The sequence below is a fragment of the Pelophylax lessonae genome, assembly GCF_965119305.1.
Source record: "Pelophylax lessonae genome assembly, chromosome: 9".
NCBI classification, from domain to species: Eukaryota; Metazoa; Chordata; class Amphibia; order Anura; family Ranidae; genus Pelophylax; species Pelophylax lessonae.
This window is the reverse complement of record NC_138776.1, coordinates 261,977,351-261,999,275: the sequence shown is the minus strand read 5'-3', so window position 1 is coordinate 261,999,275 and position 21,925 is coordinate 261,977,351. Positions and strand designations below refer to the sequence as shown.

The 21,925-nt window shown below is 46.0% G+C and overlaps 2 protein-coding genes across 2 annotated transcripts in view; one reads left to right on the top strand and one right to left on the bottom strand.

The window, feature by feature from the left end:
- LOC309564420 (uncharacterized protein) overlaps window positions 1-21,925 on the top strand; it is a gene marked incomplete at both ends in the record, with an annotated part of 648,900 nt that overhangs the window by 118,291 nt on the left and 508,684 nt on the right. The window contains 2 exon segments of the mRNA XM_082269050.1: window positions 14,332-15,126; window positions 17,493-17,549. Of these exon segments, the coding sequence (XP_082125176.1) occupies window positions 14,332-15,126; window positions 17,493-17,549 (852 nt within the window).
- Window positions 1-21,925, bottom strand: part of LOC309562909 (gastrula zinc finger protein XlCGF66.1-like) — a 471,303-nt gene that overhangs the window by 205,212 nt on the left and 244,166 nt on the right. The window lies entirely within an intron of this gene.

Sequence of the window (21,925 nt, the reverse complement as noted above, 5' to 3'; positions counted from 1 at the left end):
ATCAATGGTCCCTTACATTGGTGACCAACAGGAGAAAGACTGCCATATATCAGTGGTCAATGTGGTGGACCCTTACATGGGTGACTATTGGGAGAAGGACCCCCTTCTATCAGTGTACAGTGGGAGAAGGACATTCTTACATCAGTAGGAAGACAGATTGTTGATGCCAGTTGTTACTGGGAGACACAAACTGTTAATTTCTCAGGGAACCCCTGGAGACCTTTGTAGGAACCCTGGCTGAGAAAGGCTGGACTAGGCAGTAATATATCTCTACTCCCCTTGGTGGGGGTGGAGATGACCCCATCTATAAGGATATACAGCACACACTTAGCACAAGGCCTCGTTCACACTATGAGATGTTTCTTGTGGCTTCTGTTCCTATGAGCTCCACAAGGTGGTGATCTCACTTTGTACACAAGACAGGAAGTATCTATGGAAGACAGGAAGTGATGTCAGGTACAGACAGGAAGTGATGTCAGGTATAAATACTAAGTCCTGGGTGAGATAGATGGAAAGTAGACATTGCTGGAATTGGCAGCAGAGGAGGTAATAAGATATTATTTTCTATTTACACCTAGTAACCCCCCCGTCATGTCCGTCCTCCATAGTCACTGTCATGCCTTTTATCTCCAGAAGATGATTATACACACATATATAGTGTAGAAACATAGGTTAACCCCTTCAGGGTCAGAACATTTCCCCATTTACGGGGCCGGAACATTTTCTTCATTTTGGAGATGTCACCTTCTCACCTTAGCAGTCTCCTGTAATGAGGGATGAGATTCTGACTCCAGTTGCACTGAAATTACCAACCCCATCCCCCCCGGGCATGAGTACCGCCATGTATCCCGGGTTCCAATGTCCTTCCGGCAGGGCTGGAACCCGGCATGGTTGATGGAGCAGAGAGAGTACCAGTTCTCCGATCTCCCCTCTGGTGATGGAACCCAGAGGCTTCACAACTACATGGTTCACAGCTGTCATTCCCCGGTTTTTGTGGCCAGGGAAGCAGCTGATAAAGCCCAATATTAGTGGTCTATTAGACTCCTGTTGATTCCCTAAAGAGGACCTGTCATTTCTTCTGTGCTACCACATGGGGGCTATTGGCCAGGCATTGTTGCTCACACCGGAGAGCAATAATTCTGGGGCCGGTAATTAACTTCAAACTGATGACCTGTGAGAGCTTTTAAAGCATTGTCTTTGCACCATTCGGGTAGTGAAGTTAGTCCCCTTTTCAGGATGCAAAATTTTAAGGGTTGACAAAACTGTGTGAGTGAAGAGGTGGGGGGTTGGGTTAAATATTTTACAAGCAAAGAATGCTGATTTTAGGGTGTATGAAAAAAAATGAATAATTTGTTTTAAAGCCCATCTTCGGGGAAACGCAAAGTGACCAGGACCTAAATGAACATTTAACCCTTGCATAATAGGGGCAGCTCCACTCTGGCATCAGGCTGTCCCTCCTCCTGTCCGATGAAAGGCTGTGAGCTCTGCATTGGTCTTGAAGACATCAGAGAAGCCGCGACCAATGGATCGTTGAGGGGAAGAGGCTGTGTGAGCTGCAGCTGCTCCCCCCTACTATTTACCCGTGCAGAAACTGCTCACCCTCTACTATCTACCCATCAAACAACTGCTCACCCTCTACTATCTCCCCGTGCAGCAATTGCTCACCCTCTACTATCTCCCCATCCAGCAACTGCTCACCCTCTACTATCTCCCCATCCAGCAACTGCTCACCCTCTACTATCTCCCCATCCAGCACTCGCTTTCCCCCTACTATCTCCCATCAAGCAACTGCTTTTCCCCAAGTATCTCCCCATCCAACAACTGCTCCCCCCTACTATCTCCCTGTGCAGCAACTCCCCCCCCCTACTATCTCCCTGTGCAGCAACTCCCCCCCTACTATCTCCCTGTGCAGCAACTCCCCCCCTACTATCTCCCTGTGCAGCAACTGCTCACCCTTTACTATCTTCCTGTGCAGCAACTGCTCGCCCTTACTATCTCCCATCAAGCAACTGCTTGCCTTCTGCTATCTCCCCATCCAGCGACTGCTCCCTCCTACTATCTCCCTGTTCAGCGACTGCCCGCCCCTTACTATCTCCCTGCACAGCAATTGCTCACCCCCTACTATCTCCCTGTGCAGCAATTGCTCACCCCCTACCATCTTCCTGTGCAGCAATTGCTCATCCCCTACTAAATCCCTGTGCAGCAATTTCTCACCCCTATCTCCCTGTGCAGAAACTGCTTTTCCTCTAGTATCTTCCCATCCAGCAACTGCTCGCCCTCTACTATCTCCCATCAAGCAACTGGTTGCCTTCTACTATCTCCCCATCCAGCAACTGCTCCCTCCTACTATCTCCCTGTGCAGCAATCACTCACCCCCTACTATCTTCCTGTGCTACAACTGGCGCCCCTTACTATCTCCCTTTACAGCAATTGCTTGCCCGATACTATCTCCCCATTCAGCAACTGCTCCCTCCTACTATCTCCCCATGCAGCAATTGCTCACCCCCTACTATCTCCCCATGCAGCAATTGCTCACCCCCTACTATCTCCCTGTGCAGCAACTGGCCGGCCCCTACAATCTCCCTTTACAGCAACTGCTCGCCCCCCACTATCTCCCATCAAGCAACTGCTTGCCTTCTACTATTTCCCCATCCACAAACTGCTCGCCCCCTGCTATCTCCCTGTGCAGCAACTGCTCGCCCCTACTATCCCCCCATCAAGCAACAGTTTTCCCCTACTATCTCCCATCCAGACAACTGCTCACCCCCTACTATCTCCCATCCAGCAACTGCTCACCCCCTACTGTATCCCCATCCAGCAACTGCTTGCCCCCTACTATCTCCCCATCCAGCAACTGTTTGCCCCCTACTATCTCCATGTGCTGCAACTGCTCACCCTCTGCTATCTCGCTGTGCCGCAACCCCCCCCCCTCTATTAACTCCTTATATCCCCATCCTAATATTGTACAACCAATACAGTCCAGATAATTGTCCGCTATCCGTCTACAGAGAAACCCGCATAGATCACATCAGTGAGGATGGAGGAGGACCAGAGTCACATGACAGAGAGGATACTAAACCTCACCCTGGAGATCATCTACCTGCTGACCGGAGAGGTGAGGAGGATTCTGGGAGGCCACATGAAATCACTCTTTTCTCTATTAATCAAACACAGATTTGACCGGAGAGGAGAGGAGGATTCTGGGAGGTCACATTACATCACTCTTATCTCTATTAATAAAACACAGGCCTGACTGGAGAGGTGAGGAGGATTCTGGGAGGTCACATGTAGGGATGCACCGATCCGATATTCGGATCGGATATCGGCGCCGATATGGCCATTATAGCTGGATCGGGGGATCGGTAACATTGACCGATCCACGGGCCGATCCAGTTTTTGCTGAGTAACGGCTCAGCCATCCCTTACTTGGTGCAGTAGTAGTATGGGATGGGAGCCACTACTTCCTGTATAGTTCCGGCTCACAGGCGGAGTGATATCAGATGCACTCCGCCTGTGAATGGGGGAGCCATACACATGAAGCAGCGGCTTTGCTTTTTACTGCAGCCGCATGCTTTGTGTGTATCTCCGGATCGGTATCGGCGATTTCACAACGCCAGATATCGGTATCGGGACCAAAAAAGTCGGATCGGTGCATCCCTAGTCACATGACATCACTCTTATCTCTATTAATAAAACATAGACCTGACCGGAGAGGTGAGGAGGATTCTGGGAGGTCACATGACATCACTCTTATCTCTATGAATAAAACACAGACCTGACCGGAGAGGTGAGGAGGATTCTGGGAGGTCACATGACATCACTCTTATCTCTATTAGTAAAACACAGACCTGACTGGAGAGGTGAGGAGGATTCTGGGAGGTCACATGACATCACTCTTATCTCTATTAATAAAACAAAGACCTGACCGGAGAGGTGAGGAGGATTCTGGGAGGTCACATGACATCACTCTTATCTCTATGAATAAAACACAGACCTGACCGGAGAGGTGAGGAGGATTCTGGGAGGTCACATGACATCACTCTTATCTCTATTAGTAAAACACAGACCTGACCGGAGAGGTGAGGAGGATTCTGAGATTCTAACTTGATATTCCTATCGATTTTCCAATACAGAGCATTCCTCTGAAGTCAGGAGATCATATGACCATCCCAGTGCCTCCATGTGACTCCCTAAAACCTGAGAGACTCAACATGCAGAAGATTTTAGAAGTCACCAAGAAGATCACTGAGCTGCTGACAGGAGAGGTGAGCGGTGCTGGGAATTCTGGGACATTATCCAGTAACAGACAAGGGATGTGTCTGGATGGTGACTGTATCATTGTGTGTGTCAGGTTCCTATAAGGTGTCAGGATGTCACTGTCTATTTCTCCATGGAGGAGTGGGAGTATTTAGAAGGACACAAGGATCTCTACAAGGACGTCATGATGGAGAATCAGCCACCCCTCACATCACCGGGTAAGAGGAGACTTTATTGTAAAGGAGAGAGCAGTACGGAGGATCCACCTAGATCCCCCATCATCTGATAAACACATAGAAACAATGTATTCAGTCAGTGTGTGTGTTTCCTACAGATGGATCCAGTAATGGGAACCCACCAGAGAGATGTCCCCGTCCTCCGTATTCCCAGGATTCTACACAGGAAGATCACACCATCCCTCACCATCATCAGGTAGGTGGGATGAGAAACTAGAACAGAATTTTAAGCTATGAGAGGGGATGGTGCTCTGTATTTCCCAGATTCCACACAGGAAGATCACACCATCCCTCACCATTACAAGGTTGGTTGAACGGAACATCTGGCTCATGGACTTGTGAGACGATGTGTGGATCATTTCTACATGTGATGTCATAATGTTAAATTTTAAGTTTCTAACATTTGGGGTGGTACCCTCCTATTATATTATGTTGTTGGAAGACACTTTATTGTTGCTAATTAACGTTTATATTGATAGCCACCCTTCCTAACACACTTTGTTTTGCTTTACCTACTTCTCAAGGTTGTATTGCACCTTGCACGCTGGAACTCGGAATATGCTGTGTCTTGTTTTACATCTTCCTTTTTTTTTTTCTCAGTAAACGTTTTGAACAAGAAATTTTAGGTTTCTGTGATTTTCTTGGTTTAGGCTGAAGACCTAATAGATATAAAAGTTGAGGTTAAATCAGAAGAAGAAGAAGAGACGTATGTGAGGGATGATCAGCAGTCTATGGAGGAGGATGGAATAACGGGGACATTAATAGAGGAGGACACTCCTACAGAGATCAGCACACGTGAGTCATTAATAGTAAATACATTCACTATATCATTTACATTGTACTTTACGTAGTGCGCTGTGATTGGCCCTCCCGATCAATTGATGGCTGTTTCCAGTCACAGCCATCAAACTGTGTAAACAGAGACACATGTCTCTGTTGGCTCTCCTTGCTGAGCTCAGTGTGGAGGGGGAGCTGCAGCCTGTGGCAGCTCTCTGTGTAACTGATGATTTTAGTGGTCAGTTACGTTACACAGAGATCACACAGACTGCAGCCACCCCCAGAGTACACTAAGCACCACTTTCCCTGTACCAGTGCACAAAACATCTATCACAGTGTACCGCTGCACAAAACATTGGTCACAGTGTACTAGTGTCCCATGAACATCTGTACCAGTGCACAAAACATCTGTCATTGGGCACTAGTGTCCCATCAACATCTGTCACAGTGTTCCAGTGTCCCATCAACATCTGTCACAGTGTTCCAGTGCTCAAAAACATCCACAATAGTGTTCCATTGCAAACTCAACATTTGTCAGTGCCCAAAAATTTAGGTATTATATTTTTTTGTGTGCATTGAAATTCATGAAAGTGTATTTATGCGTTGGTGCGTAAAATTCCTTTAGAAAAACCGCTGAGCAAATACCATGTAACAAAAAAATTAGCAAAACCTACCATTTTATTCTTTATGGCCTCTGCTACAAAAATATATAATGTTTGGGGGTTCTAAGCAAAAAGTGTCCGAAGAAGGCCTGGTTATAAAGCGGATAATGCCTGAAGGTGCTCCTTGGATGTTGAGCCTCTCTTTGTGGCCAGGCTGTGAAAAATACACGTGGTATCACCATACTCCGTCGGAGTAGCAGAATGTGTTTTGGAGTTTCATTGCAAGTATGCCTATACAATGTGCGAGAAATAACTTGTTAATATGACATTTTTGTGAAATGTAGTTTCTTCATTTTCCAAAAAATTGTGGCAAAAAATGACAACTTAAAAAAATTCACCAAGAATCTTTCTAAATACCTTGGACAATCTACTTTCCAAAAAGGGCATCATTTGGGGAATATTTGTACTGTCTTGGCATGTTAGGGCCTCAAAAAATGAAAATGCATTTTTTTTACACAAAGTTGTCCATTTATAAGATATTTCTAACACACAGAATGTACATAGCAAAAAATACACACAATAAATATTCTGCTACTCCTCCCGAGTATGGCGATACCACGTGTGAGACTTTTCTCACAACCTGGCCACATACAGAGGCCCGACATGCAGGGAGCACTGTCAGGTCCTCGAGGGGCATAAAATTACAAATCGAATTTCCCGATTACCCATCAGACTTTTGTGACGAACTGTAGGGCACTTATGAGCGCTGTAGTGGCAATGATATGGCACGGATGAACACTGATGTGGCATGGATGAGCACTGATGTGGCATGGATGAGCACTGATGTGGCATGGATGAGGCACGGATGAGCATTGATTTGGCATGGATGTAGCACAGATGAACACTGATGTGGCATGGGTGAGCACTGATGTGGTATGGGTGTAGCACAGATGAGCACCGATGTGGCCTGGATGTGGCACAGATGAACACTGATGTGGCATGGATGTGGCACGGATGAGCACTGATGTGGCACGGATTAAAAGACACTGATGCGGCATGGGTGAGGTACAGATGAGCACTGATGTGGCATGGATGAGGTAGGGATGAGCACTGATGTGGCATGGTTGAGGCAGGGATGAGCACTGATTTGGCATTGATGTGGCACGGATGTGCACTCATGTGACACGAGTGAGCATGGATGAAGCATGGGTGAGCAAAGATGAGCAATGATGTGGCATGATGATCACTGATGTGGCACGGATGAGCACTGATGTGGCATGTATGAGGTATGGATGAGCACTGATGTGGCATGGTTGAGGCAGTGATGAGCACTAATATTGCATGGATGTAGCACAGATGAGCACTGATGTGGCATTGAAGTGGCACCGATGTGCACGGGTGAGCACAGAAAGACATGAATGAGGCACAGATGAGGCATAAATAGGCATGATTGAGACAGGGATGAGGCACAGATGAGCATTATTGAGGCATAGATGGGCATGAATGAGACACGGGTGAGCAGTGCTGCGGTCTCCCTCCTCTCACAGCGATTGGAACAGCGTGCAAAGAGAGGAGAGAACTGAACCGGACATTCCCTGGCTTTTTGACAACTGATCGCTTCGTCATTGGACAGAGTGATCACATAGTAAAGGGCCGCTGTCATTGGCCCTTTACCACGATCTGGGATGCGCCGGGTCCAGTGAACCTGGTGAGCACAGACAGTTCCATGTGCATGCCCCAGGGGGTGCGCAGGAAGCATAATTCTGCAAGGCCATCATTGTACGCCCTCCCAGAATAAGTCAACCATGCTGTAGCCATCATTCGGCTATGGCCTGGTCGGCAAGTGGATAAAGCAGTCCCACAGTGTCCTCAGTTCCCTTTCACAACAGTGCCCTTTATATCGCAGTGCCCCTTTACAGAACACAGTGCCCCTTAACACAACACATCTCCCCTTTACACAACGCAGCGCCCCTTAACATAACACAGTGCCCCTTTACACAACACAGCACCCCTTAATACAACACAGAGCCCCTTAACACATCGCAGAGCCCCTTAACACATCGCAGAACCCCTAACATGCCCGATGTGAGGATGACATTGGTGGCCCTGCAGGAGGCCCAGGAGAGAATACCCAGCCGTGGCAGCGACACCACCACAGTCCGGAAAGGACTGTCAGTCGGTCCAGTTCCAGACCATGGTTTGCCATTTAGTGACCGCTGATATAGGTGATTCCACCCCACCTTCCAAATTATACAAACAAAAGGAGATTCAGAGAACCCATTTCTTGGTTACCTTGGGTAAATTGTAAGATCCTCAAAAACAAAGCTACCTGATGTGGGCGGAGTCCTGGTTTAGGAGAACCAATCTGCTCATGTCTAGTAATAATCTTTTTATTTCTATTTTAGTACATGGACGGGAGATGAGGAAAACCTCAGAGGATTGTCTCACTTTGTCCCCAGACTGTAAAGTAGAAGATGAGGACATCACACAGTATAGTCCAGGAGAAAACCCGGCTACCTCAAATGTCCATCTGGCACCACACAGTGTAGATGGACCATCGTTTTCCTCTTATCCTGAGGAACCTCAGACTGTGAGGGACGGTGCCGGACCATCGTATTCCTTTTATCCTGAGGAACCTCAGACTGTGAGGGACGGTGCCGGACCATCGTATTCCTTTTATCCTGAGGAACCTCAGACTGTGAGGGACGATGCTGGACCATCGTATTCCTCTTATCCTAAGGGACCTCAGATTGTGAGGGACGGTGCCAGACCATCGTATTCCTCTTATCCTGAGGAACCTCAGACTGTGAGGGACGGTGCCGGACCATCGTTTTCCTCTTATCCTGAGGAACCTCAAACTGTGAGGGACACTGCCGTCCTTCCAACAGATAAGAGGTTTTCCTGTACTGAGTGCGAAAAGGGTTTCCCTTTTAAATCCAGACTTAATGAGCATAAAAGATCTCACACTGGTGAGAAGCCGTATTCTTGTTCTGAGTGCGGGAAGTGTTTCCGTTTTAAAGCTAAACTTAAAGTGCATAAAAAAACACACACAGGTGAGAAGCCGTATTCCTGTCCCGAGTGTGGGAAATGTTTTGTACAAAAATCAACTCTGGTTAGACATCAAAAGTCTCACAGGGGGGAAAAGCCGTATTCCTGTCCTGAGTGCGGGAAATGTTATTCTGCGAAATACCATCTTAACGCCCATCAGAGATTGCACACGGGAGAGAAGCCGTATTCCTGTCCTGAGTGTGGGAAATGTTTTGTACGAAAATCAGACCTTGACCAACATCAAATGTATCACACGGGGGCGAAGCCATATTTCTGTCCTGAGTGCGGGAAACGGTTTGTAGGAAAATCACATCTTGTCACACATCTAAGGTCTCACACGGGGGAGAGGCCATTTTCCTGTCCTGAGTGCGGGAAATGTTTTTCCAAAAAATCCCATCTCAAAACCCACCAGAGATTGCACACGGGAGAAAAGCCGTATTCCTGTCCTGAGTGTGGGAAATGTTTTGTACAAAAATCAGGTCTTGACACACATCAAATGTCTCATACAGGGGAGAAGCCGTACTTCTGTCCTGAGTGTGGGAAACGGTTTGTAGGAAAATCACATCTTGTCGCACATCTAAGGTCTCACACGGGGGAGAAGCCATTTTCCTGTCCTGAGTGCGGGAAATGTTATTCAGACAGGTCATCTCTTCACAAACATCAGAGATTGCATTAAAAAAAACAAGCTGCGCTACTAGAAAAAAAAATGCTGTGACCACACTATATCAAAATAATTATGAAATTAGAAACAAAATTCAGTGAAAAGTCTCTTGATCAAAGTTCCAGAGAAAAAATGAAAAAGTTTTCATGTGATGCATTGAAGTACGTCCACTAGTGGTACAAACTGCTTACCAGAGTGTATTAGATAATGTGCCCAATTCAGAGATATGCACCCCCAGAATCCTCAATGGATATCCAACAGCCAGGACGAGAACTCCAATGTGTTTCAAATCTCAGACCACACAGTAGGCTCAGCAGGCATATACCCCGTACATATAAAAAAAGATGGTAGATGATCCCATAGCGTAAAACTGGTAAATGTTTGTATATATAAACTACTTGGGTGCATATAACACAAAATGTATCACGCCGGACTGTGAGACTTTCAATAAGTGACCACCACCAGGTGTACAATCTGCTTACCAGATAAGTGTAGTTAAAGTGCTTATAATAATAGTGTTTTAATCACCAATTTAATCCAAAGGATCGTGACCTCTACCGGAAATGCAGGCTGCTTACCAGAAAAAAGTATATAATTAGCCAATAATAAAAAATATGGAAATCCAAATGTGCACCAGACTCCACACAGGAACCGTGACCGCCACCCAAATCCACAAACTGCTTACCAGATGTAGTTATATAAAATGCCAAAGGTAGAAGTCAATTCACCAAAGTCCCATGTACTCCAATGTCCAAAATGGGGGGAAGATACAAATTCCTCCAAATGACGCGTTTATAAAAACACTTAAATTGTAACTCCACTTTCGTGAGGGGAAAAAATAGCAAATAATAATATAGCATATACAATTGTGACACAAATCATGTAATTGAATGTTAATAAAAATTACCTTTCCTTTTCAATCTGCAGCTGTTGTAATTTTCTGAAAATGCAATGCAATATGGCCGCCTGGAGCTGTCAGAATGTATACTGACCACACCCCCAAACATCATTTCCTGCTAGTTTGATTGGCTCACCAATTTTCCCAGAGGTCTGCACTAAGATACAAGTCAGATTTCTGGTGTCCTCTGCAACAAAAATTTCATTTTTGGTGAGATACTCCAAATAGGAGCACGTCTAAAGGGATGCAGGCCTAGCAGCTTCCCTTACATGGGTGACTATTGGGAGCAGGACCCCCTTATATCAGTGATCAGTGGGAGAAGGACATCCTTACATCAGTAGGAAGACAGATCTTTGATGCCAGTCTTTACTGGGAGACACAAACTGTTAATTCCTCAGGGAACCCCTAGAGACTTTTGAAGGAACCCTGGCTGAGAAAGGCTGGACTAGGCAGTAATATATTCCTATCCCCCTTGGTGGGAGTGGAGATGACCCCATCTATAAGGATATAAAGTACATTACACACACAGCACAAGGCCTCGTTCACACTATGAGATGTTTCTTGTGACTGCAGTTCCTCTGAGCTCCAGAAGGTGGTGATCTCACTTTGTACACAGACAGGAAGAATCTATGGAAGTCAGGAAGTGATGTCAGGTACAGACAGGAAGTGATGTCAAGTATAAATACTAAGTCCTGGGTGAGACCGATAGGAAGTAGAGAGGGGGACATTGCTGGAACTGGCAGCAGAGGAGGTAATAAGATATTATTTTCTATTTACACCCAGTAACTCCCCCCCCCCCCCCGTCATGTCCGTCCTCTTTCTCCATAGTCACTGTGACTAGTGGTGCACCGAAATTTCGGCAACCAAAATTTTCGGCCGCAAATGGGTTAAAGATGCCAATACAAAAGGGCGCAGCACAGGTTTCAAAATACCCGCCTCTGGCCGGCAGCCCACCTCCCGGTGATGTCACTACTACTACTATGATGTGCAGGAATGAACTAACACACCCGGCGGGTGGGCGAGCAGCCGCTAATAGCTGTAACTAAGTGAGCGCTTCACTTCCCTATCAGGCGGGTATCTCCTCCGACAGGGAAGTGAAGGGCTCATTCATGCATATTGTAGTAGTAGTGACATCACTACATCACTTCCTTTCTTTTGAAAGGAAGGACACAGGAGGAGTAAGGCTATTGCATCATTGGGGTGGGGAGGGATGCTGAGGCGGGGGGGGGGGGGGGACGCTGAGGCGAGGTTACCAATGGTATTAGTATTATGCAGCATGAGGGGGTTAATTTATTGCCACTGCTGGTCACTGATGCATTAGTGACCGACCAGTGGCAGTTAATTAACCCCTTTGTGCTGCATTAGTGCAACCAGTATCAATTAACACTGATACTGGTTGCACTAATGCAGCACAAAGGGGTTAATTAACTGCCACTGGTTGGTCACCAATGCATCAGTGACCAGCAGTGGCAATAAATTAACCCCCTCATGCTGCATAATACTAATACCATTGGTAATTAAATTAACCACTTAAAATTATAAATAGAACCGGCGCTCAATCACCCCCAATATGTTATAAAAATCCCAGCAATAAATATGAATACACATCTAAAAAACAAGCAAAGCAACAGCAAATCAATGTAAATAAGTGAACAGTAATGTGCACAGTGACAATAAGTGCAAGTATACCATAATAAAAATAAGCAGCAATATTCGTACTCTACCTAATTTCTTTTATCCTTTTACTACATCTGGTTGATGGTCAGCGCATAGGCTTATCCTACCTTTTTAAATTAACCACTTGCCAAGTATACTATATACATATACTCGACAGGGTGGCAGCGACAGGTGTACGTCGCTGCCTGTTTTTGGTGTATGCCCCTCTTCTATCTATTTTAAAACCATTTGGGGGAAAAAAGTAATTTTCGGTTTTCGGCCAAGGGCATCCTGCATTTTCAGTTTCGGCCCAGAATTTTCATTTCGGTGCATCCCTAACTGTGATGTCTTTTATCTCCAGCAGATGATGATACCCACATATATAGTGTGGAAACCTAGATTAACCCCTTCAGGGTCAGAACATCTCCTGATTTACGGAGCCGGAACATTTTCTTCATTTTGGAGATGTCACCTTCTCACCTTAGCAGTCTCCTGTAATGAGGGATGAGATTCCGATTCCAGTTGTAATGAAATTAACAACCCCCCCCCCCACCCGGGCATGAGTACCGCCATTTATCCCAGGTTCCAATGCCCCTCCGGCAGGCCTGGAACTGGCATGGTTTATGGAGCAGAGAGAATATCAGTTCTCTGATCTCCCCTCTGGTGATGGAACCCAGAGGCTTTATCACTACATGGTTTACAGCTGTCATTCCCCGGATGCTGTGGCCAGGGAAGCAGCCGATAAGGCCCAAATTTAGTGGTCTATTATGCCTCGTACACACGCAATGATTATTGGCCGACAGATCGGCCGTCTTTTGTCCAGAGTTGTGTTTTGTTGGTTGGAATGTGCCTAGACTGCACACGAATTTTCTCGGCCAACAAAAATCAACTTCAGAAGTGATGTCATGTGCTGGTTTACTTTCCGTGTGTTTTTGCTTCTTTGAGCATGCCCAGTCTTGCTCATCAGATTTTTGTCTGCCGAAATCTGTACTGACTGACGGAAAATCGGCCGTTGTGTTGACGGCCAACAATAATTTTATAGCCTGCACACCAGATTTTATTCGGCCGAAAAGTCGGAGTCGGTTGTCGAAAGCATCATACTAACAAGCCGAAAATCGGCCGATCAGACGTTGGCCGAAAATTCACGGCCAACTATCGACGCGTGTGTACGGGGCATAAGACTCCTGTTGACTCCTTAAAGAGGAAGTAAACCTCCTCTGCAACTTTTACCTATAGGTAAGCCTATGATAAGGCTTACCTATAGGTACTGTAAATATGTCCTAAACATGCACCGTTTAGGAGATATTTACCTTACATGCATCCAGTGACGTCACTGGCGCATGCACTCTGAAGGAACGGCCGCTGGTGCCGTTCCTTCAGAGCCCCGTGCCGTGACTGTCGGCTCCGGCGCGCCTGCGCGGGAGTGACGTCACCGCGGCTCCGGCCAATCAGATGGCCGGATGCCGCGATCCCGGAAGACGGGCGACTGAACATGTCGCCCGTCATACAGGTAAGCAGGCGGCACGGCGGGGGCTCGTTCTAAGGTAAGTATTTCATAATGAGCTAGTATGCGATGCATACTAGCTCATTATGGGTTTCTCTTTCAGGTTGAAAAAAAGAAAACATTTTTTTATGGGTTTACAACCTCTTTAAAGGGGACCTGTCATTTCTTCTGTGTTACTACATGGGGGCTATTGGCCAAGCATTGTTGCTCACAATGGAGAGCAATAATTTTGGGGCCGGTAATTAACTCCAAACTGATGACCTGTGAGAGCTTTTTAAGCATTGTCTTTGCACCATTCGGGTAGTGAAGTTAGTCCCCTTTTCAGGATTGACATAACTGTGTGAGTGAAGAGGTGGGGGGTTGGGTTAAATATTTTACAAGCAAAAAATGCTGATTTTGACGTGTAAAAAAAATGAATCATTTGTTTTAAAGCCCATCTTTGGGGAAACGCAAAGCGACCAGGACCTAAATGAACATTTAACCCTTGCATAATGGGGGCAGCTCCACTCTGGCATCAGGCTGTCCCTCCTCCTGTCCGATGAAGTGCTGTGAGCTCTGCATTGGTCTTGAAGACATCAGAGAAGCCGCGACCAATGGATCGTTGAGGGGAAGAGGCTGTGTGAGCTGCAGCTGCTCCCCCCTACCATTTACCCGTGCAGAAACTGCTCACCCTCTACTATCTCCCCATCCAGCAACTGCTCACCCTCTACTATCTCCCCATAAAACAACTGCTCACCCTCTACTATCTCCCCATCCAGCAACTGCTCACCCTCTACTATCTCCCCATCCAGCAACTGCTCACCCTCTACTATCTCCCCATCCAGCAACTGCTCACCCTCTACTATCTCCCCATCCAGCAACTGCTCACCCTCTACTATCTCCCCATCCAGCAACTGCTCACCCTCTACTATCTCCCCATCCAGCAACTGCTCACCCTCTACTATCTCCCCATCCAGCAACTGCTCACCCTCTATTATCTCCCCATCCAGCAACTGCTCACCCTCTACTATCTCCCCATCCAGCAACTGCTCACCCTCTACTATCTCCCCATCCAGCAACTGCTCACCCTCTACTATCTCCCCATCCAGCAACTGCTCATCCTCTATTATCTCCCCATCCAGCAACTGCTCACCCTCTACTATCTCCCCATCCAGCAACTGCTCATCCTCTATTATCTCCCCATCCAGCAACTGCTCACCCTCTACTATCTCCCTGTTCAGCAACTGCTCACCCCCTACTATTTCCCTGTGCAGCAACTGCTCACCCCCTACTATTTCCCTGTGCAGCAACTGCTCACCCTCTACTATCTCCCCATCAAACAACTGCTTGTCCCCTACTATCTCCCATCAAGCAGCTGTTTGTCCTCTATTGTCTCCCCATCCAGCACTCGCTTTCCCCCTACTATCTCCCCATCCAGCTACCGCTCGCCCCCTAATATCTCCCCATCCAGCAACTGCTCACCCCCTACTATCTCCCATCAAGCAACTGTTTGCTCTCTACTATCTCCCATCAAGCAACTGTTTGCCCACTACAAGCTCCCCATCCAGCACTCGCTTTCCCCCTACTATCTTCCCCATCCAGCAAATGCTCACCCCCTACTATCTCCCTATCAAGCAGCTGCTCATCCCCTACTGTATCCCATCAAGCAGCTGTTTGCCATCTACTATCTCCCCATCCAGCACTTGCTTGCCCCCTATTATCTCCCCATCCAGCAACTGCTCCCTCCTACTATCTCCCTGTGCAGCAACTTCTCCCCCCCTACTATCTCCCTGTGCAGCAACTTCTCCCCCCTTACTATCTCCCTGTGCAGCAATTGCTCACCGCCTACTATCTCCCTGTGCAGCAATTGCTCACCCCCTACTATATCCCTGTGCAGCAATTGCTCACCCCCTACTATCTCCCTGTGCAGTAATTGCTCACCCCCTACTATCTCCCTGTGCAGCAATTTCTTGCCCCATACTATCTCCCCATCCAGCAACTGCTCGCCCCTACTATCTCCATGTGCTGCAACTGCTCCCCCCTACTATCTCCCTGTGCAGCAATTGCTCACCCCCTACTATATCCCTGTGCAGCAATTTCTTGCCCCATACTATCTCCCCATCCACCAACTGCTTGCCCCCTACTATCTCCATGTGCTGCAACTGCTCCCCCCTACTATCTCCCTGTGCAGCAATTGCTCGCCCCCTACTATCTCCCTGTGCAGCAACTGCCCACCCCAAACTATTTCCCTGTGCAGTAACTACTTTTCCTCTAGTACTGTATCTCCCCCATCCAGCAACTGCTTGCCTTCTACTTTTTCCCCATCCAGCAACTGCTTCCCCCTACTATCTCTCTGTGCAGCAGCTCTTCTTCTCACACTTGGTCTCTCTGTCTTGGTAGTATTTTGATGGAGGTGAATGGACAGCCTAGCCTTTTATTTATACATTTATTTTCTAATTCTCACTGGAGTTTTCCAGAATTGTTACATTGTATCTCGTGTTACAAGGGCAGCGTATGTATTTCCTGTGCTCCTCAGCTCCATCCGGAGGTCCCCAAGGTAATATTTTACTGCCGCCCATAATAAATAAACATTCGAAGAGAAAAAAGCCTAAAGAACATTCCATGTTGCCTAATTCACACGGCATGAATGAACATGCAGATTTTCTGGACTAATGACGATGCTAATATTTTTTATAAATAGACCCACAAGTAGCTCAATCTACTTGTTCAGTTCCCACGGGGGGAAGCCCGTCTATTAGCTCCTTTTATCCCCATCCTAATATTGTACAACCAATACAGTCCAGATAATTGTCCGCTATCCGTCTACAGAGAAACCCGCATAGATCACATCAGTGAGGATGGAGGAGGACCGGAGTCACATGACAGAGAGGATACTAAACCTCACCCTGGAGATCATCTACCTGCTGACCGGAGAGGTGAGGAGGATTCTGGGAGGCCACATGACATCACTCTTATCTCTATTAATAAAATACAGACCTGACCAGAGAGGTGAGGAGGATTCTGGGAGGTCACATGATATCACTCTTATCTCTATTAATAAAACACAGACCTGACCAGAGAGGAGAGGAGGATTCTGGGAGGTCACATGACATCACTCTTATCTCTATTAATAAAATACAGACCTGACAAGAGAGGTGAGGGGGATTCTGAGATTCTAATTTGATATTTCTATGGATTTTCCTATACAGAGCATTCTTCTGAAGTCAGGTGATAATATGGCCATCACAGTGCCTCCATGTGACTCCCTAAAACCTGAGAGACTCAACATGCAGAAGATTCTAGAAGTCACCAAGAACATCACTGAGCTGCTGACAGGAGAGGTGAGCGGTGCCGGGAATTCTGGGACATTATCCAGTAACAGACAAGGGATGTGTCTGGATGGTGACTGTATCATTGTGTGTGTCAGGTTCCTATAAGGTGTCAGGATGTCACTGTCTATTTCTCCATGGAGGAGTGGGAGTATTTAGAAGGACACAAGGATCTCTACAAGGACATCATGATGGAGAATCAGCCGCCCCTCACATCACCGGGTAAGAGGAGACTTTATTGTAAAGGAGAGAGCAGTACGGAGGATCCACCTAGATCCCCCATCATCTGATAAACACATAGAAACAATGTATTCAGTCAGTGTGTGTGTTTCCTACAGATGGATCCAGTAATGGGAACCCACCAGAGAGATCTCCCCGTCCTCTGTATTCCCGGGATTCTACACCGGAAGGTCACACCATCCCTCACCAATATCAGGTAGGTGGGACTGAGAAACTAGAACAGAATTTTAAGCTATGAGAGGACATTCTTCTATGTAATCTCTTGTTCTGTTTTACACACATATTCTATTATCCTTGGGGTTTAGGATGAAGAACTGAAAGACACCAAAGCTGAGATTAAAGAGGAAGAAGAAGAGATGTTGGTGAGTGGAGCTCAGCAGTCTATAGGAGGGGGAGGTCCTCTGTATTCCCGGGATTCCACACAGGAAGATCACACCATCCCTCACCATTACAAGGTTGGTTCAATGGAACATCTTTGACATGGACTTGTGAGACGATGTGTGCATCATTTCTACATGTGATGTCATAATGTTAAATTTTAAGTTTCTAACATTTGGGGTGGTACCCTCCAATTATATTATGTTGTTGGAAGACACTTTATTGTTGCTAATTAACGTTGATATTGATAGCCACTCTTCCTAACACACTTTGTTTTGCTTTACCTACTTCTCAAGGTTGTATTGCAGCCGTCCACCTTGCACGCTGGAACTCGGAATATGCTATGTCTTGTTTTACATCTTCTTTTTTTTTTTTTTTTTCTCAATAAACGTTTTGAACAAGAAATTTTAGGTTTCTATGATTTTCTTGGTTTAGGCTGAAGACCTAATAGATATAAAAGTTGAGGTTAAAGCAGAAGAAGAAGAGACGTATGTGAGGCATGATCAGCAGTCTATGGAGGAGGATGGAATAACGGGGACATTTATAGAGAAGGACACTCCTACAGAGATCAGCACAGGTGGGTCATTAATAGTAAATACATTCACTATATCATTTACATTGTACTTTCACTATATATGTTGTAAAGTTCATAATCCCAACCCATTAACTATAAACTCTGTTTTGTACATTACATACCCCTAACCCCTGCACTATATACTCTATGTTGTACATTACATACTCCTGACCCCTGCACTATATACTCTATGTTGTACATTACATACTCCTGACCCCCTGCACTATATAATCTATGTTGTACATTACATACTTCTGACCCCTGCACTATATACTCTATGTTGTACATTATATACTCTGTTGAACATTACATACTCCTGACACCTGCACTTTATAATCTATGTTGTACACTACATACTCATGACCCCTGCACTATATACTCTATGTTGTACATTACATAATTCTGATACTATATAGTCCTAACTGTTATATCTTCTACAATATGTTGTGCATTACATAGTCCTGACTTCTGTTCTCTCTCCCCTACACCCTGCTATATATACACATAATATGTATTCTCTTTTGTCATTTTCTACCAGCTGGACATTTTATATCTGATGATTTGATTGGAGCACAGACTTTTACATGTTGATAATAATGTGATAACATCCTCAAAATTTGGAAACTTAAACAGGAAGTGATAATGAGGGAGGAGTCAATAACTCAATGATGGTGGTCGTCAGGATCAGTCAAATCTTCATCTTGGTTGTTCTCCCCCATCCCCACTCTCTGACCTTATGTAGTCCATGACAACTATATCATGGACTACATAAGGAAGTGCAGTCATGCTTGGGTTGGCAAGATGGCAATAATCGATAGAGGGGAGGGGACTCTCGTCCAATAATCTCATCACTGTCACACCCCTAAAAGACCGTTCTCGTTGGTTAATAACCCGAAAATCAATCTGCGCAGTCACTAAAATAACCAACCTGGGTTGCAAGCTAACACCATATAGCTCAGGGGTCTTGAATTAAAATGTACAGGGGTCTGGTCAGCAAAATTTCCTTACGCCAGAGGTCTGAATCTCGTTCGCGCTATAACACATCATGGTTCCCCCGTACATCGTCTTCAACGTACTTTCCACATCATAGTCCCATTTACATCACAGCCCCCTCTTTAACCGCCTCCAGCCTGGCCAATGTACATATACGGCTGGGTGGAAGCTTCCCCATACGTCCCTCAGAATGGCTGCCCATGTGCGGCCCGGTCCTGTGCTGGCTGTGTCACGGCTAATTACAGATCGGGACATGTGCGCTGTGATTGGCCCTCCTGATCACTTGATGGCTGTGTCATCAAACTGTGTAAACAGCCATCAAACTTTGTAAACAGAGACACATGTCTCTGTCGGCTCTCCTTGCTGAAGCTGCAGCCTGTGGCAGCTCTCTGTGTAACTGATGATTTTAGTGTTCAGTTACACAGAGATCACACAGACTGCAGCCATCCCAAGTACACAAAACTTCTATCACAGTGTACTAGTGTCCCATGAACATCTGTACCAGTGTCCCATGAACATCTGTACCAGTGCACAAAACATCCGTCAATGTGAACTAGTGTCCCATCAACATCTGTCACAGTGTACTAGTGTCCTATGAACGTCTGTCACAGTGTACTAGTGTCCTATCAACATCTGTCACAGTGTACTAGTGTCCCATGAACATCTGTACCAGTGCACAAAACATCTGTCAATGTGAACTAGTGTCCCATCAACATCTGTCACAGTGTGCTAGTTTCCCATAAACATCTGTCACAGTGTGCTAGTGTCCCATAAACATCTGTCACAGTGTTCGAGTGCACAAAAACATCCACAATAGTGTTCCATTGCAAAATCAACATTTGTCAGTGTCCAAAAATGTAGGTATTACATTTTTGTGTGCATTGAAATTCATGAAAGTGTATTTATGCGTTGGTGTGTAAAATTCCTTTCGAAAAACCGCTGAGTAAATACCATGTGACAAAAAAAATTAGCAAAACCCACCATTTTATTCTCTAGGGCCTCTGCTACAAAAAATATATAATGTTTGGGGGTTATAAGCAAAAAGTGTCAGAAGAAGGCCTGGTTATAAAGCGTATAATTACTGAAGGTGCTCCTTGGATGTTGGGCCTCTCTTTGTGGCCAGGCTGTGAAAAATACACGTGGTATCACCATACTCCGTAGGAGTAGCAGAATGTGTTTTGGAGTGTCTTTGCAAGTATGCCTATACAATGTGTGAGAAATAACTTGTTAATATGAATTTTTTGTGAAAAAAACATTTTATTTATTTTCTTCATTTTCCGAAAAATTGTGGGAAAAAAAATGACAACTTAAAAAAAATTCACCAAGCCTCTTTTTAAATACCTTGGACAGTCTACTTTCCAAAAAGGGCGTCATTTGGGGAATTTTTGTACTGCCTTGGCATGTTAGGGCTTCAAAAAATGAAAATGCATTTTTTTACACAAAGTTGTCCATTTATAAGATATTTCTAACACACAGAATGTACATAGCAAAAAATACACACAATAAACATTCTGCTACTCCTCCCGAGTATGGCGAAAGCACGTGTGAGACTTTTTTCACAGCCTGGCCACATACAGAGGCCCGACATGCAGGGAGCACGTCAGTTGCTCTAGGGACATAAAATTACAAATCGAATTTCCCGATTACCCATCACACTTTGGTGAGGAACTGTAGGGCACTTATGAGCGCTGTAGTGGCAATGATATGGCATGGATGAACACTAATGTGGCATGGATGAGGCACGGACGAGCATTGATTTGGCATGGATGTGGCACGGGTGAGCACTGATGTGGCCTGGATGTGGCACAGATTAGCACTGATGTGGCATGGATGTAGCACTGATGTGGCATGGATGTGGCACGGGTGAGCAGTTATGTGGTATGAATGTAGCACAGAGGAGCACTGATGTGGCCTGGATGTGGCACAGATGAACACTGATGTGGTATGGATATAGCACAGATGAACACTGATGTGGCATGGATGTGGCACAGATGAACACTGATGTGGCATGGATGTGGCACAGATGAACACTGATGTGGCATGGATGTAGCACAGATGAACACTAATGTGGCACGGATAAGCACTGATGTGGCACATAGTAAAAGACTGATGTGGCATGGATGACGTATGGATGAGCACTGATGTGGCATGGTTTAGGCAGAAAAGAGCACTGATGTGCAGTTGTGACACTTGTGAGCACGGATGAGGCATTGCTGAGCACAGATGAGCACTGATGTGGCATGATGAGCACTGATGTGGCACAGATGAGCACTGATGTGGCACGGATGAGCACTGATGTGGCACAGATGAGCACTGATGTGGCACGGATGAGCACTGATGTGGCACGGATGAGTACTGATGTGGTACGGATGAGCACTGATGTGGCATGGATGTTTCACGGATGAGCACTGATGTGGCATGGATGAGCACTGATGTGGCACGGATGAGCACTGATGTGGCACGGATGAGCACTGATGTGGCATGGATGAGCACTGATGTGGCATGGTTGAGCAGGGATGAGCACTAATATTGCATAGATGTAGCACAGATGAGCACAGATGTGGCATGATGAGCACTGATGTGGCATGGATGAGGCACAGATGAGCACTGATGTGGCATTGATGTGTGGCACAGATGTGCACTGATGTGACAGGGGTGAGCACAGATGAGAAATATTGAGGCACAGATGGGCATGATTGAGGCACAGATTGGCATGAATTAGACACGGGTGAGCAGTGCTGTGGTCTCCCTCCTCTCACAGCGATCGGAACAGCAGGCGAAGAGAGGAGAGAA